Raw genomic sequence first — 18,618 nt, forward strand, 5'->3', positions numbered from 1 at the left:
ATCTTTTTCTACTCATTCTCAATTTGCCTCAATGCAACATCATCAACAATGTCTTGACAACATCCAATGATGTATGATATCAGATTAATGAAGTCATCAGTTTTCATTTAAGGTGGTACCTAACACTACAGGGAGATAACTCTGTAAAGTCAGCTTAACGTTTTAATAACGTTGTGTTGTAAAGGAAATAATAAGCTTCTCAATGATCAAAATTGGTGTTTGTCAAACTGCTATATAAAGTGTAATTTTTCTGTCAAAACGGTTGGTTCAAAATTTTTGAAATTTTTATATTTTTGTTAAATTTTATGAAAATTAAACAAGCCAAATTAATTTTAGAGAAAGTGTTGGGTACCACCTTAATTAGGAAATCACAGTAATTCAGTGCAATCAATGTAATAACATGATTCCCAACTATTTCTCTCTGGATGATGCAGAACTTGGAATATGATACAGGCACCTATCTTTAATTGAGGACTAATATTGCTCTTTAGAAGTTTTTTGGTTGGTTGACAATCTCCAGTCACACATGAAGACCTACCTAGACACATCAACATAACTTGTTACTTATAAATGCTGTGTGCTTGGCAGATAAACATCAATATGAGTTCTTTCTTTTGACCTGGCTCTGGATTTAACCCATAACCCTCCTTCACTGGACCAGTTTGAAACCACAAGACCACAAATGTAATTAATTTGAAAAGTTTTATTTATGTGCTACTGAAATTTATGATAATTTTTAAAGTCTCTTTCAATTCTATTATTATATCACAAGTTGTGCTGTTTCTTTGCTGTTTTGTGTTTTGTGATAAATTTACTGATTTTCCCATATCCTTTCTTTTGTATTAGAAAAATTGTGTGTTTTCAAACTTTTATTATGGATGTTTATCTAGATACAACGCGGGGAAATAAAGCAGATATATATGCAAAATTGCATTTTAAGTGAATGTTACATATTTTCAATCAATTTCCAGGTAACATAAACAAAGTCAATTTGATTTATGGCATAGCTTATCATCAATTATACCTTATAAAACTTTTTTATTTTTTGTTAATTTTTGGTGTTTGAACACCGTTTTTAAGCCCCGCATTTAGGCTATTTCGTGGCAGTGGAGGGAGCCAGAGTGCTAGGAGAAAACCACAGACCTTCTAAATTCTATAGGAAAACTATCAATTCTAGTCAATTAAGATTAGAATCGAGAGCCCAAGCACGAGCAAGGTTTGAACTCACAACCTCAGTGTTGACTGGCTAGTGATTACAGTAGTAACTATGATGACTACTCGGCCACCAAAGGCCATTGTTTTATCACTTAATTTAACACACCTGAGTCATTTTGAGTTTTCTGATTGTTTCCAAAGCTTTAACATATCTTGTGGAGGCAAATATGTCATCAAACTTGTCTTTTAACTGTTTACCTTCACTTAAAGGCCTGAAATCATACAAATAGCACTGTAGTATTGTTTCTAAATGTAGTTATTGTACAATGAAAATGTTACAATACAAAGAATGCATTGGAAATGTTGGACTGTTATTCATTCTTATAAATTACTTGACATTTTTTTGTCACTTTTTGTGTCTTATCAATTGTGTCACATTTAATAATAAATCTGTCACAAGTTACCTATGGCAAAGGTATTTGATAAAGACTGTGCAGTGATCTATGAGTATTTACTTAATCCTTTTGGTTCTTGTTGTTAATAATAATTTCACCCACCCTTTTTTTTACAGAAGATCTTTTCATTATATTAAAATGGATTTGACCATGCCAGTTCTAGGGAAGCTTCTAACATCTTAGTAGCCTAAGAGGCACATTTAATAACAACCAATGTTTATCATCAAATTTCTATTTTTTAATCTAAATTCTAAATTGCGAAAAACTTTACATATAATATAAAAGAAACTATGCAAAGAATAATAACTCTTTGAAATAAATTAAGAAAACTTTACATATAATACATTTCAAAACTATCTGACCATGCCAATCTACATTCTAATACAGTTGTAGGAATACAAACGACATCTGGTGCAGAAAAAATGGTACCATTTAAGTCGTTACGATTTAAACCCTATATGAGTGTACTGCAAATTGATCAGTAACCCTTACCAATTAGCTTCCTCCTGATGACAGAAAATAACATTCTCTAATACAGGCTTAGATACACCTAATGCTGAAATCATCTGAAATATAAACAGAAGTGGAATAAATACATTATACAAAAACTCTGCCATGATTGCAATATAGGAACAAACAGCTCAAAAAAATGGTTCGAATCATATTTAATTGTGAAAATACTGTTAATACTGGTCATAGCATATATTGAAAAAACTTGTATAGAAACTACATTTAAGATGGATCATGAAGAGTTATATATGCAGGGATCTCCATGGATGAAAATTGAATGATGGAGGAACTTTCACATTACAAACCGTGTCTACGCTGTACATACAGTGTAGCGCGATCGGAAGTATTTTATCCCTCTATACAAGGAATGCTAAATCATTGCTTATTTAAATTATATTTATTTGAATTTTCATTATAGAATTAGAAGTATCAATATTTTCATTTATTGTCGTTTTTAACCATTCAAATGCCAAGTCTTCATGGTCCCCCTTTAGTCGAGAATGACCAAAAGCTGTCATGAAGGTCCCCATGTAGATTTCTTGTATTTTTGGTAATTGTTATGGGGGTTAAAAATCAAATGATGTGGAGCTTATTTTTCATGGACAGTTGTCAACTTCAGAACCCATTACCGGTATGGCTGATTTGCAGCAACAACAAAACAATTTGTACGGGTTATGTAAAAGGTCAAAGAGATTTGTAAAGCAAACGTTGACAAATGAAAAGGTTTTTAATGACTTTATCTGTCAAATTGATGCTGTGCAACATGCATCTTTCGAGTCTGAATAGAAACCGGAAACGCGGATGTATCAATTTGATTGTAATATACGAAATGAATTCGGAATTACGATACGATATTTCTTTACAGGAAATATTTAAGTTTTTACTTTTAAACTTTTAAAGTTATTCTAAATTATCGTTACAGCAGTATTCAAGTTATTTGCAATGAAATAATATTTACTGTTTTGCGTATTATTTTGTACTTCTTAAAAAAGGGGGATGCTGATTGCGTAAGTCAAAATAAAGCACGTGCTCGACTTGTTAAACTGTTTTCTTTGTAACTGGATTATTAATTTTTTTTATTTAATCTAAATTATCATAATCATTTGCTAAAACTTAGTTGATTAATTCGACAAATGGATCGTCTATCCACAGATAGTATTCTCCTGTCTGGTTTGTTGATCTACCTGTACAAGCTCAGGTACAAGTGATTAGCGATCTTAATCCGTATATCCCTCAGGCGTTAGAACTGTATTGGATTATAACATAAAAAGCCTAAGGGTTATGCAATTACATGCATTTGATTATAATTGATAAAAAAATGGCGTCGGGCTGCAAAAAACGATGAAGTTTTGAACGATGGCGGAAGACAATTTAACGATGGCGCAAGACAATTTAACGATGGCGCAAGTCATTTGACGATGGCGCAAGACATTTGAACGATGGCGGGGCGCCATCGTTAAACAGGCCATGGAGATCACTGATATGTATTTCATAGTACATTTCTTATAGACAAATAAATACAAATAACAAAACATGCCATCTGTTCTATCTCTTTTGTAGTGTGGGTACTTATTTTGGGACAAATTATAAAATGCGAGAAGTCTTTCAGCTTAACTTAAACTTATAGACAATTTTAATTTAAGTGAAGAGGGTGTATAATTTAGTTTGACAGCTTCCATTCTGTCACCTACATATTATATGATCAGGAATTTTGTTTTTGTGATCTATTACACACCCATAGCCAAGTGGCTTCTAAATTTTCCTCTTACATGTACCACCATAAAGCAAAATATACTAAAAATAAGACTATTCAAGTTTAGGTTCAAATTGAAATTTGATTGCTAATCAGAGCTCCAGTGTTGTCAATGTCGCTAAACTCCCCCTATCAGTAGAGACCCAGAACCCTACAAAATCTCTCAGAAATATACTGCTTGTAAGCCTGGTGCTACAGAATTATTAATTTCTAATACAGATTAATTTCTGGTATGAAGCGCATTTAAAACAGATAAATTCAGTTTATTACCTTTTTATCAATTTCAGCACATTTAGGACAAATAATTTCCTGTTTTGCAATTCATTACCTCTTTATCAATTTCTGCACATTTAGAGCTGATACTTTTCTTTTCTCCAGCAGCATTTCTCCTGGTTATACAACCATCCAATGTCTTCAGGGATACTTGTTTCAACTGCATAATGAAGCAATAGAATTGTAAAGTATTGTATATTCAGAAATTATTGCGATGTTTTTATTATTGAATAAAATACAACCGAGTTGTATGAATTAAACAGGATTTTTCCCAAAATCTTAAAAATTAAAATTGCATTTCAGTCTAAAATGACAAAATCACAATAATTTCTGAATTCACAGTAAGTGCTTGTGTATGCATAAGAACAAGAAAACAACTCCTTATTATAGAAGGGCTTTATCAGTTTATGGTAAGGGGCTTCACTGTGGAGAAATATGTTGTGATCCTTTACCCTTGACACAGTGTTCTAAAATAAATATCCTGATTGTAACTAAGATCCTTTTTTGGTCAAACTGATTTCAGTTTAGTTATGAACAACCACTGTATCTGAGCAGCCTGTACCAGTATTTATGCCAAATCATAAAAGTGAATACATCAATCTGATGTTATCATAGAGTTATACTCATATCAGAGCACTATGGAAGTTTTGTAATATAGTAAATTGAACATTTCTGTTTGTATTTTGATAATTTTAACAAGTCATAAATGTGCATGTAGAGAGTTTTCTCATACCTATTGTTCTTATTTTTATGTTACACCTAATTATGTAACAAAACACTGATCAAAGCTTCAATCCCCCTCAAATCATGCAAACTTTTATATAGATTAGACCGTTTGTTTTCCTGTTTGAATGGTTTTACATTACTAATTTTTTGGGCCCTTTATAGCTTGCTGTTCGTTGTGAGCCAAAGCTCTGTGTTAAAGGCTGTACCTTGACCTATAATGGTTTACTTTTATAAATTGTTATTTGGATGGAGAGTTGTCTCATTGGCACTTATACAACATCTTCTTATATCAAAAAGTAAAAACACAAAAATACTGAACTCCGAGGAAAATTCAAAAAGGAAAATCAAACATCAAAAGGCAAAATCAAAAGTCCAAACACATCAAACGAATGGATAACAACTGTCATATTCCTGACTTGGTACAGGCATTTTCTAATGTAGAAAATGGTGGATTGAACCTGGTTTTATAGCTAGCTAAACCTCTCACTTGTATGACAGTCGCATCAAATTCCATTACATTGTCAACGATGCATGAACAAAACAAACATACTCAAAGAGTAAAAATGTCAAAATCAAATGACTTATTGTATATTCACACCTTTTGAGTAGCAGTCATACTACGTTGTACTATGGTCATTTGCCCTGATACATCGTGGAACTGTAATCTGATTTGAGCCTTCACTTCTCTTTCATTGGCAAACTGTAAATACAAATCAAACATTAAAACAATGATTTACAGAGCCATTGCAGGCCTCCACAATAACGCTTGTCAAATTGTCCAGTACCAGAGAAAAAAAAGGTCGGACAAGTAAAAGCTATACCAAGCTTGTCCGATGGGACAAGTAAAATTTTTCTGCAGAAAATAAAATTGTAATCCAACTTTGATGAACAAAGTATAATTATAAACAAAAAAACAAGAAAAGAAGATTTATTTGACATCTTTACTCTTTGAAACTAATTGAAACTTTTTATTTCTCAAGACCCCTCAGACTTGCAATCAATAATTTAAAACTGGTTCTTTGTCAAGTATTTTTAACAGGTAAAAGGCACACTATTCTCGGAAACCAGTCTTACTGATCTCATTCAGACATGCGCTTTTTAGATATGGTAACTTAACAAGACAGTTGGTCAACATCTCAAATGATTCCCTTCAAATTTAATAGACAGTTGGGCACCGTAGGAGACATATTTCATAGACATGATTGATAGACAGTTTGGCACCACAGTAGACATTGTGGGACCAATTTCGTAACCAAAACAATCAGAACCTCTTTCCTACCTTATTTTGTTGCTTTATAATTACAACAGTCATGACCATAATTTTTTTTAACAAAAATATTTTTTAAATAAAAATGAGGAAATTATTTATCATAAAAATCACCAAATCATATTTCATCATGTTGATCTTGTGTAAAAAAAAAACCAACAATACAGTGACCTATAGTTGTTAATTTCTGTGTCATTTGGTCTCTTGTCTCATTGACAATCATACTTCATATTCTTTTTTCATTGATTTCATTTGAATAAACATATTTCAACTAAAAGAAAACAGGATACAAATCCAATGAGTGTACATGGACAGGCCAATCAGACTGTGCCTCATGTGCAAAGTATGATGAGACATTGGCATTGATGAAAACTAGAACCCAAGTCCCATGACACAACTAAATTCACTTGTTCTTGGCTCATATTTTTGAAAAGTATTTCAAAGGATATAAGTCAAATTCTATTTAAAATGCCAAAAAATGTAATATTTGCCATTGGACATTAAGAAAGCTTCAATCAATCATGATGTATTTCACCTCACCTTAGGATCATGAACAAAGGCTCCCCCTTTGGTAGCCCCTGGGGGCATCACTCCTGTTGTTATGTACTTCAGTGCTTCTATAACAGTCTGAAATACAAAGAAAGAAGCTATTTCAAAATGACTGTAATAATATATAATATATATGGTAAAGCAAAGGTAACGAAGAAAGACTTTAGTATTTAAAAAAAGCTTTATAACCTTTTAAATTGGAAATTGTAAGTTTTCTAATGTCAGACCTCTTTCTGGTGAAAGGTATAGAGTGACTTAGCTGCAGAACTGTAGCTCTTAGGTCCTTATATTATTTTTTGACTATTTGCGGACCAAATAGTCAAAAAATAACATAAGGACCTAAGAGCTACGGTTCCGCAGCTAAGAGTGACCATGATCATACATTTACTTTGAGAATTTAAATAACTTAATACCTACTAACCTATTACACTTATCGAGCAGACATGTCTGTACAAACACGTATAATGCATTTATATTTGGCAATAAGACACAGAGATTGTTAATCAATTTGATTAAAACACAGATCATGTGTCCCTGCTGTGCTTACAAGGATCTGATCACATGTACATGTTCTACATTTGGTTCTGTTAAATATTAATACATCAGCCAATGAAATAAAGCCTTGGTATTTTCTTATTGTACAGATCCTCAAGGCAAAACCAGAGGATCCCAAATGGTCTTCTAAACAGAAAATAGAAAACAGCATTTGTCAGTATTGACACAGGTTCTGTATTACAGTCAGACTGATCTCATGATTGCTCACAAAGCTTATAAAATATAACAACACTCACTGTTTTCCCAGTACCATTAGGACCCAAAATAAGAGTCAAAGGAGTAAAGAACTGTATAATCTGTTTTTCTTTGTCATCAGGTCCAAAACTCCTTATACCCTGGACACTCATTTTATCTATGGAAGACATGTTAATGACCTAATGCTGCAACCCCTAAAAGAAAATGATTAAATACAGAAAAATGTTAGATCTATATTACCTTGATTACTTTTTCCGTGTACAGACTTACCTGTGCAGTTTGGAAAGTTTTAAGGCCTGGCATCCACTAGATATATAAAAGTTAAATTTATTTTGCATATTAGAAAGATAAAACTGTTTTTGGACTTTGATGAGCATGGTTTAGACCAGTCCCAGATTACTCTGACGTCCAACGGCTGTTTTGCCAGACATCAGAGCTCATCCCATATCAAAAAGGGGATATTTACCCACCCAAAATAGATGTGCTTCTTTGTCACTTCTGGTGCCGACTGACGGCCTTGGAATTATATCAATCGAGGATCAATCTGTTCATTTTCATTTATGTAAGTTTCACCTACATGTACCTGCCAACCTTTATTTTTCCATATTTTAACAGTTTTCACAGAGTCCCATTGATTTCAGCATTTTGCTTTTCATTTTCAAAGATTATCATGTGAACACGAGAAAACAGTGATGAAATATGCAAATGACCATAATGTAACACCTCGTTCATTTACGATGCAAGTTATCTAAATGTCCGAGAGCTTCTGATTGTTCGCAGGGTCGGAACTAAATGCTTAATACTGATCTCCTGTAAAGGAGGTGAAAAATCGTGGTTGGCTACTAAATGTTAAACATCGATCTCCTACAAAGGAGATGAAAAATTATAAATATTTGAGTCTCGAGGCCACGAACACTCTCGTAACTTGACGTCCATTTGAAAGTGAAAGTCAAAATTCAGAAATCTATGGGTCTCTGTGAAAACTTAAAATATGGAGAAATAAAGGTTGGCAGGTAAATAAATGAAAAGATAAATGAAAAATGAACAGATTGATGCCCGATTTATATAATTCCAAGGTCGTCAGTCGGCACCAGAAGCGACGAAGCAGCGCATCTATTTTGGGTGGGCAAATATCCACTTTTTAATATGGGACGAGCTCTGACGTCCCACGGCCCCAGCTTGTCTCGCAAAACAGCTGTTGGACGTTAGAGTAATCTCGGACTAGGTTTAGTCTTAGACAGGTCTAATTAAAAATATCATGCATATAACATTGTTTAAACGGTAAACGGACAGAAAGTCACAGGACAAAAAGTCACAGGACATAAAGTCACAAATTTGATAGGACAAAAAGTCACAGGACAAAAAGTCACAAATAATTTGGTGACAATTGTTTGAATATATAAGAGAAATATTTTGAAATATTTACTTTTTAATACATATATTCATATTAAAGTTTAGGAAATGTGTCATTATACTTGAAAAATCAAGATTTATTTAATTTTAATCAGGCAAAAGATACATTTCTTGGCACCATGAAGCCATTTAAGTGCCAAACCACTTTGACATTTTGTTTTTTTAACAATTATTTGATCATCTTTGATATTTTTTTGATAAATTTTGTTAACAAAGTTGGTTTATATACAATAGATCAAGAAAAATACAAAAATATTTTTGTAGAAATAAGCGGTTTTTATTCAAAGAAAATAATCAGAAAAAATGAATTGTGACTTTTTGTCCTGTGACTTTTTGTCCGTGACTTTTTGTCTGTGACTTTTTGTCCTGTGACTTTCTGTCCTACATTTGTTTAAACAGGGTCCCAGATAGCTTCACCTGGCATGCCTGGATGAAAAAGTTGTGTAATTTTAGAACTTCCATGGAATCGAATAAATAGCAATTACTGAATTCTGGGTGTATTCCTTTGGATGAACCTTGTAAGTAGTTTTATTTCTATTTATTTTTTTGTTCTGTGTTATATTTTGCACATCCTGTGGTGTTCTGTGGTAAGAAGACACTCCATTTCTCTCAATCCACCTTGGGATTTTGAAAAGTTTGTATACATGGCCACTGTACCAAAAATTGAAAACATTTATTTAAATTGAATTATCTCCCTTTAATATTTTTTTTACCACTGAATTCTACCATGTCTACCACTTCGGGACACACGTGGCATGGTAAAGAACTTTCTTTAAGTAAATATGATTTTTTTCAAATGAGGAAAAAGGTGCAGTTCATTTAAAAGGTATATATACATACCGCTACACTTAAAATAAATATATTCGCACATCTTCCCGCGATTTTTTTCTCGGTCTGACTCCTCATTTAGCAGACCATCAAATTTCCAAACGAAAAATGTTCGAAGTGTGAGATTTCCTACAGAAATATTCTTAATAAATATACACTTACCTAGCTTATAAATATAAGCAGCAGTGTATCTGTGTGCTTTTTTGTTTACTTTTTAGTCATTTTGAAACTTCAGCACTTTGTTTTTATTTTATTTTCCTCGTTCAAAGAAGATTGATTTAAAGGGAGGTAACTAATTTCCCGCTATTCATTTAAGAATTGAATGCTTCTTTTTGTAAATTTATTGGGGTGTAAAAGCGTTGACCGAAGTACATTTTGTATGAAGCGCTTCCGCGCTTCATTCTAAAAATGTACGCACGGTCAACGCTTTTACAACCCTATAAAGTTACAAAAAGAAGCATTCAATACTTATAATTACATTTTTTAGCTATGATCAAGAAAAAACGAATTTTATATTGTTTTTATTTAATTCATCTGTGCACTTTATTGTGGGACCACGTGTTATCATGAATGAAAAGTTTTATTGAGTGATACAATTGCTTACGGAATAACACGTGATGTGCTGTTAGCTAATTAGAATAAAGTATTATAATGAAACATACATCTAATGTAATTATTTGCAGATGACTGTCTACTCTATCGAGAGATTAAAAACACAAAAGACCATCAAACTCTCCAAGAAGATCTAAAAGCTCTGGAAGTATGGGCAATAAATTGGGGAATGAAATTCAACGCAAAAAAAAATGCTATATAATGAGCTTCAAACAAAAATCAACACACTTCTACCAACTAGACAACCACATATTAGAACAGGTACAAACTAATCCTTACCTAGGTCTTAACATATCTGATGACCTAAAATGGACCAGCCACATAGGGAAAACAACAAGCAAGGCAAGCTGTACACTGGGGTTCCTGAGAAGAAACTTACGCCAGTGCCCCCAAGAGTGCAAAAAACTTGCCTACTTAGCCATGGTTAGATCCGTACTAGGTGCTGTCATCTGGGACCCATTCACCATCAGGGAAATAGAAAAAATAGAAAGCATACAGAAAAGAGGAGCACGTTTCATTCTGCACGACTATAAATCCAGAGAGACCGGATGCGTCACAAATATGCTTTCTAAGCTAAAACTGCCACCTCTCCAAGAGCGAAGGAAACATCAGAGGCTGACTATGTTCTACAAAGTGGTTGAGGGATTGGTGCCGGCTATTGATCCAACAGATTATCTACAAAAGACAAGAAATAAACGCCAAGTGAAAGCAAAAAACTTTAGTGACTTCCAATATTCAAACATAGTGGAAAGACGAGAAACCAGAAATAGCAGATCGTATAAACTAATAGACTGCAAAACAGACATTAGAAAGAACTCTTTTTTTCCAAAAACAATAGTTGAGTGGAACCATCTGGACGAGGTAACTGCATGTCAAAAGACAGTTGAGGGTTTCACGGCTGCCCTCCAACGGTTGGATTAACCAATCCGCTCTCCTTCCAGTGCGCATATATCCGCGATCGGATCCTGCACTGTGTAACATACAGATACAGATACAGAACATCTAATATCTAATATACGTCCTTGTGTGAACTGAGATAATCTCAATTAGCTATTTCATGAAATAAAGGTGGAAAAATCTTCAAGTAGTCAAACCTTTTAATATGTATACATGTATAGTTATTTTTTTTTTGCCAGCTTTGCAATCAGTATTTGGTTGTCAGTCTATACTCTTGAACGTGTGATTGAAGGTCGGAATTTAAGTTTCTTGGTTGATAATTATTAGGTACATTGCCTTTTTTTCAGGGAGGACTCAGTTCTGTTCAAGTTCTGCTTGCCTAATTTGTGTGGGTTTGGATTAGGGACTCTTCATTTCATGCAGTAAACTTTCATTTTTACATCATTTTTTCCAATTCAATATCCATTTCAATATCCATCATATACCTATTGTGATGATGAAGGTTTTCAACTACTGATTGACTATACAGCCGTCGCACAGTCCCGGAACATAACTGTCATACCTATTATTTTCTCCATTCTTTGTATTTTTAAAACACCTCATTGTTCTTGCTTTCGTTTATTGTTTGGCCTATTTCTCTAATTTAAAAAAAAGTATATATAGTTATAGCCCTTTCAATGATTTTGCCTTTTCCAAATCATTGAAAGGGCTATAACTATATATACTTTTTTTTAAATTAGAGAAATAGGCCAAACAATAAACGAAAGCAAGAACAATGAGGTGTTTTAAAAATACAAAGAATGGAGAAAATAATAGGTATGACAGTTATGTTCCGGGACTGTGCGACGGCTGTATAGTCAATCAGTAGTTGAAAACCTTCATCATCACAATAGGTATATGATGGATATTGAAATGGATATTGAATTGGAAAAAATGATGTAAAAATGAAAGTTTACTGCATGAAATGAAGAGTCTTTTATTCTCTCATGATCCTGTAAACCCCCTCCAAACTCTCTTAGAGAAAATTTGAAAGCATAAAAGTCTTCACAATGCACAAAAATTTTCATACGACTCAGTCCTATACCATAGGCGGGTCCAGGGGGGCCCTGGGGTGCCCGCCCCCCCCCTTTCGTGGGAAAAATTTGGTTGATTATATAGGGAATCATTGAAGCATGACTGGAGCGGCCCCCCACTTAGGTCAGTCAGCGGGCCCCCCTTAGGAAAAGTTCTGGATCCGCCACTGTATATGAGTTATTTTAATTTTAAAAAATCAGAGCAATAAATCCCAATACGGAATATTGGATTATTTGAAGAATTTTTTTGCTGATAATATTTGCGATTTCGTGTCCTGTTACATTTTTGGGGCTCGTTTAGGATCCGAAAATGGTTAGCAATGGATAGCGTTTGTAGCAAGTTTTAGCTGCCGTATAAAAATGTCATAAAAGGTATCAACTTTTTTTTTATATTTGACACGCAACGAATGAAGGATTAAGGAACCATTTTTAAAAGGGGGAACCCCAACCCAGGATAAAGGTTGGGTTCCAACCATATGTCCCCACGCATGTAAAAGCATTGATCGTCGAAAAGGGGGGGGGGGGTCAAAACTCAAGTAAAACTGTTAACAGAAAAAAAATCAACAAGGCAAGCCCGCCTCCGGTGCGGTATTGTATCGCCTCGTGGAAGGAACATTGGTGTCCTTGGGCTGTTTTTACTCTTTGGTCACATTATTGTCTCTATGAAACATTCCCCATTTCCATTTCCAATTCTTAGATCTACAAATAAGTTGTATAGCTTAAATTGACTTTCAGCTCCAGGTGTTTGTAAATTGTTTTCTATAGGAGTAATTTCTCTTATAGGACAATTAACCATCTTTTCGTTCTGATAATAAAATAATATATAAAAGACATAGAAATTGCAAAAAGCTAAATGATGAATGATGCAAACGAAGTCAAACAAATCACTTCATCTATACACACTATATATATTTTGCGATTTGTCTATCATATTGAAAACCATATACTAAACTATAATAGAAAATCTTTAAATAGCAAATATTATCGGCAAGACATGTAACACGGCCGACACTCGGCTAACCGAGAGATTGGTCGGTTAATCTATATTGAGTATGCGGCTATATGGGAGATTGGTCTGTTAATCGGGTTGGTTATACGTCTGTTAAGAGTAAAACGCACAATTTAATGTCAAACTCTATTAAATATAAAGATTTTTGGCATATTATAAGAACCAAATAAAAAAAAGAAAACTGTCTGACAAAATGATATCTATCATAGAACATTTTCCACTTGTAAAAACATTTCATAGTCTACGCAGTTTTCAGTAAAATCAAAAGGCGTCGCGCAAGTATGTAGTATTTATGCTTATACGCATAGCATTTTTTTTAATAAAAGTCGGAACAAACAATTTTAGATATCATTTAAAGGACACAAAATAGTACTTTGGTTCTAAAACATAAATTTACATTGGTAAATATTACCACGTTTTAGTGAAAATTATGGGAATAAAGTCTGTTAATGGGTTGGACAATTGAAATTGTGTCAGTTAAGAGTAATTTAGCCACAGTTATTTTTGCTACCTTTATATTTTCCTATAGAAAAAGTTAAGAGTGAGATGTTCCTGAGTATAAAAAAAAATGATAATACGGTGCAACAGTATCCTACGGAAGCGAATTAGCGCAACACATTTTTTAAAAAAAATTTCGTCCTATATTTGCGTTACAACGCAAACCTTTTGCGTTATAATGCAAACCTTTGCGATAAAACGCAAACCTTTGCGTTGTAAAGCAAACCTTTGCGAAATAACGCAAACCTCAAATATCTTGATTTCAATTGTTCATTAAGTTTTGTAAAAAATGTCCGTCTGTCATTCATTTCGGTTGTGATTTACTAGTAAGAGCATTTTTATTTTGACTTTCTTTGCATTTTATTGAAGGGTGTGTCACTTCAATATAGTGTGATATGGATTGGCCGCTGGAATACGCATGAATTTATTATTAACGTTTTCAATCAGCCTCAATTTTTGTGTCTGTTCAAAGTAGCACGTTCTCAAATCCGACTGAAAGTGTCTTTCTAATACAACAAAGGGTACATATAACGTGTTGTCATTCTCATATGCACATGATATTTGTCACTGGACGTTTAACCCTAATTCGTAAGCATCGTCCAATTGGTTCTTTATTTCTATTACTTAATCATATGTTGTTTACAAATCATTCTCAAGTAGTAAATGGAAATGAGCGAATGCAGCTACATTTGGTCATCTTGAGTTTTAATACATTTTATTCCGTTTAGTTCCTTTCTTCATAAGTGTAAAGGAGAACGGCAGTTGTCCGCATGTAAACTTTTAGCATTTGTCACCAATTAGAGTACATCGAAATCTGTTACTGTTTCAACACCCAGGGATGTTTCTTAAACAATTATTTTGTTTTCTCTCTTTTTTAGCAATGCATCACTCTCTACTGTCCTCATCTATTGTTCTATATTCTGCTACTCCATCCAGACTATCGTGTATACCATGAGGGTTCGAATTGGGGGGGGGGGGGGGGGGGGTATTTCTGTATTCTCTAAATTGTTATGTCACGTTTCCTCCGTGACTTTTTTCCTTTTACCTGATATTTATCTTACTCATTATTCTTTCTCTATTCTTTATATTTTAGCATTCCATTATATTTTACTTACTTAGTTTAGTTACATTACGATGTTTATCTCTGATCTATATACTGGTTACCAATGTAGATGACAAATTGGTGTCATTCATGACAATTAAACAGAATCCACATGACATATGCGACCATTCTTGGATGAAATTAACATTACTTTAATATTACACTTTTTGAAACCGTTTTTATCAATTTTCAATTTCCATTGTTTAAATTGTTCATTGTTCATGTGTTGTTTCCGTATATTTTATGTTTCATTGCTCATGTGTTGTTTCCGTATATTTAGCCGCTCGTCTTGAGCTTACCTTTTTGATCCGATAACACCCCATATAGCAATAAAATTATACTTGTATTGCCATTCATAACTCTAAACAGACCAATTAACAGACTGGGTTTTATACATCCGACCCATTAACAGACCAGGTTTTAAATAAAGATTGATTTATGTCACCAAAATACAGATTTTTGTGAAGATTTTTCACACAATGATTTCATTATGGTTAACAAACATAATGCCTGTCTTTTCTCGATGTTCAAAATATTGCATACACGTAAATTCAACCAACGTGTCATTTTGTGTACAGTTTGTGTGTATAAAATGTGTATAAATTTATTGATGAGTAACCCGCCTTTTCATTTTATAGATCGTACATTGAAGCTAGAAAAATAATAATTACACCACTGGATTCAGTACATTGAATTGTTTTGTTAGACATGAATATTTTTTATGATAAAAATATATTTAAAAAGTTATACAATGAAACATGCTGAACTTTCAATGATTTTCTCGATAACACCTGATTAACAGACTTTAGCCAACCCGATTAACAGACCAACCGCCGAAATAGCCGCATACTCAATATAGATTAACCGACCAATCTCTCGGTTAGCCGAGTGTCGGCCGTGTGTAAGGTCTACAAAAACATATTCGTGGCGTAAATCATTAGTTGACTGCTTATAAGAATGATTGTACGTTACTGTTTTATAATATAAGAGTTATTGTTCTTTTATTACAATTTTATGAAAAAAATAAATAAGATAGAAACAAACTGTAAAGGAGTAGGTCCGGTAAGGGCCGATTTTGGCCTCAAATTTCAGATTCATGTTACTAAAGTTTTTGGACAATTTTTAAACACGCAAGTGTCTATTTCAATTCATTCGATAAGTTTATGTCAAAGATTTTAACTGATTTAGTCATTAAAAATGCTCCGATTCAAGCTTAAATATGAAAAATCTATCAAATATGCTAAAAAACGCCACTTTTCAGATGGTTTTTGTCAAAAATGAAAGTGGCCGCATCCGTGTTCATCCTCAACCTTTATATATGTTTTGTATTATCATCAAATACAACTTACATTTCAATATTATGAATGAACACGATTGCGGCCACTTTCATTTTAGACGGAAACCGTCTAAAAAATAACCAAAATGCTAAAATTTTGAAGATTTCAGTAATTTTGCATGACTTTATGATGCTTGAACGCGATATTTGTGCATTGTATTGTCAAAAAACAGCTCATATTTATGTAGCAGAAGCATTTTACTTTCCAAAATATAGCTTAAAGATTACATTTTCACAATTTTCTAAAACTGCTATATTTTGGGGCCAAAATAGGGTCTTACTGAACCTACTCCTTTCAAATTATCAACAAGGCAAGATCTAGAAATTGTCAACGTTGCCAAAATTATCAGTCCAATTCTATTAGCAGTCATTGCCCATAAATGCCGATTATACCGATTTGTTTTGCAATTTGAACAATAACTAACGTAGATTGAGAGAAATGCAAATCGACCGTGTAAGTAAAAAACTTCAATTTGTAGAGAGATGGAAAAAAGTAAAGTTATCAGCAACACAGATATTAAAAAACCGAGATTTAAGTCATGAATTATGAATATATTCTATAACATAAAACTGACAGAGAGTTGAAGTTCACCCAGGTGGGAGATACGGGCTCTTCTCTGGAACCCGTCGTTTTTTCTAGATTCCTAGATTGAAAATTGCATTGATGAAATAATAATCATAAATGAATAATTACGAATGAAATGATTTCGATGTCATTTTTCTGTTATACTTTTGATTTTAATATTATAATCATAGATAGACTTGTTAGTCATGTTTACTTATAAATAGGAAAGTTATATTTCGCAGCGAAGAATTTTAAGTCATTCTTAAGCTCACATCTGACATGATGTAAAAGTGTTCATTAGCTGAAGACCTATCAACCCTGAAATTTTCAGATGAATCTAACAACTCTTTGTTGAGTTGCTGTTACTAAATTGGTAATTTTATGGAAATTTTGCAGTTTTTTGTTATGCGTTTACTTTTCAGCATTGGCTAGTTGAGATCTCACAAACATGTTTAACCCCGCCGCATTTTTGCGCCTGTCCCAAGTCAGGAGCCTCTGACCTTTGTTAGTCTTGTATTATTTAACTTTTAGTTCCTTGTGTACAATTTGGAGTTTAGTATGGTGTTCATTATCACTGAACCAGTATATATTTGTTTAGGGGCCAGCTGAAGGACGCCTCCGGGTGCGAGAATTTCTCGTTGCATTGAAGACCTGTTGGTGACCTTCTGCTGTTGTCTGCTCTATGGTCGGGTTGTTGTCTCTTTGGCACATTCCCCATTTCCATTCTCAATTTTATTTGGTTATTATCTTGGTTATTATTGATGATTTAAATAAACTGTAAACAGCAAAGTAATTAAGACCTACAAATAAGTTAATATGACAAAATTTGTCAATTGACTCAATAAGGTGTATGTGCCCTTTTAGGACAATTTTACACAATTAGTTTATCCTGTTTTATAACTTAAATCTTTTCCTTTGAAACTACGGGAAAATTCCGACCAAACTTATATCTCAAACTATATATATATTTAAAGCATTTAGAGCAAATATGATGTGCGGTAAAAAATGTTCATTTAGCCAAGTTCTATCAGCTATGAAATTTTCAGATGAATCTAACAACTAAATTTTGCAGTTTTTGATTATTTTCTTGAATATTATTAATGCTAAAGATAAACTGTGAACAGCAAAGTAAGATCTACAAATAAGTTAATATGACTAAAATTGTCGATTGACCCCTTAAGGAGTTATTGCCCTTAAAAGACGATTTTTCACTATTTGTTCAGTCTAACTCGCTTAATTCCAAAAATCTTCTATAAAAATGCTGAATCAATTTCAGCCAAACATAGGCTAAATGAGTTTCAGAGTATCTAGTACAAATTTTGTATTTTAATTCCTTATACGTCAAGAAACATAGCCACTATGGCTAAAATTGAACATAGGGGTAAAATACATTTATTTTTTGCTTTTGAAGAAAATATGATAGAAACAAAAAACATTTAAATAGAATAGCGATTCATGCTCTCGAGAGCCTCTTGTTTAATATTGAGACATGTAACTGATCAAGATGAAGTCTTTTAAAATCTTTAAACAAAATAAAAACAATATTAGGCAATCCAAACTAGGTTTATCGTGTTTATTTTAAAGTAGAATGAGAATCAAAATTGAGATATTTAGGAATTCTGACAACTTTAAGATTTTCTAAAATTGATATTTTGGCATTGGAATTGTCAATATAAAGGCAAATATACGTATACTTGTTTTATTTTAAAATCTGTATTTTTTCGGTAATTTCTTCGAAATCATCTGACTTTCGAAATTTCGAAAAATCCGATAGCCTTATTGGTTTTATTAGAAAGCTTAACCCTTTAATTTAAAGAAACTACACTGGTAAACGAAATAAAATTAGA

At 33.1% G+C, this 18,618-nt stretch overlaps 1 protein-coding gene across 1 annotated transcript in view; it reads right to left on the bottom strand.

Annotated features, from left to right (window-relative positions):
* The window catches only part of LOC139485561 (DNA repair protein RAD50.L-like), a gene marked incomplete in the record, with an annotated part of 50,387 nt that extends 40,416 nt beyond the window's left edge, over window positions 1–9,971 (bottom strand). The window contains 7 exon segments of the mRNA XM_071270137.1: window positions 1,322–1,427; window positions 2,103–2,176; window positions 4,202–4,306; window positions 5,471–5,572; window positions 6,680–6,766; window positions 7,480–7,632; window positions 9,842–9,971. Of these exon segments, the coding sequence (XP_071126238.1) occupies window positions 1,322–1,427; window positions 2,103–2,176; window positions 4,202–4,306; window positions 5,471–5,572; window positions 6,680–6,766; window positions 7,480–7,608 (603 nt within the window).
* Window positions 9,972–18,618: the final 8,647 nt, after the last annotated feature.

This window comes from Mytilus edulis, chromosome 8 (genome assembly GCF_963676685.1).
Source record: "Mytilus edulis chromosome 8, xbMytEdul2.2, whole genome shotgun sequence".
Lineage (NCBI taxonomy): Eukaryota > Metazoa > Mollusca > Bivalvia > Mytilida > Mytilidae > Mytilus > Mytilus edulis.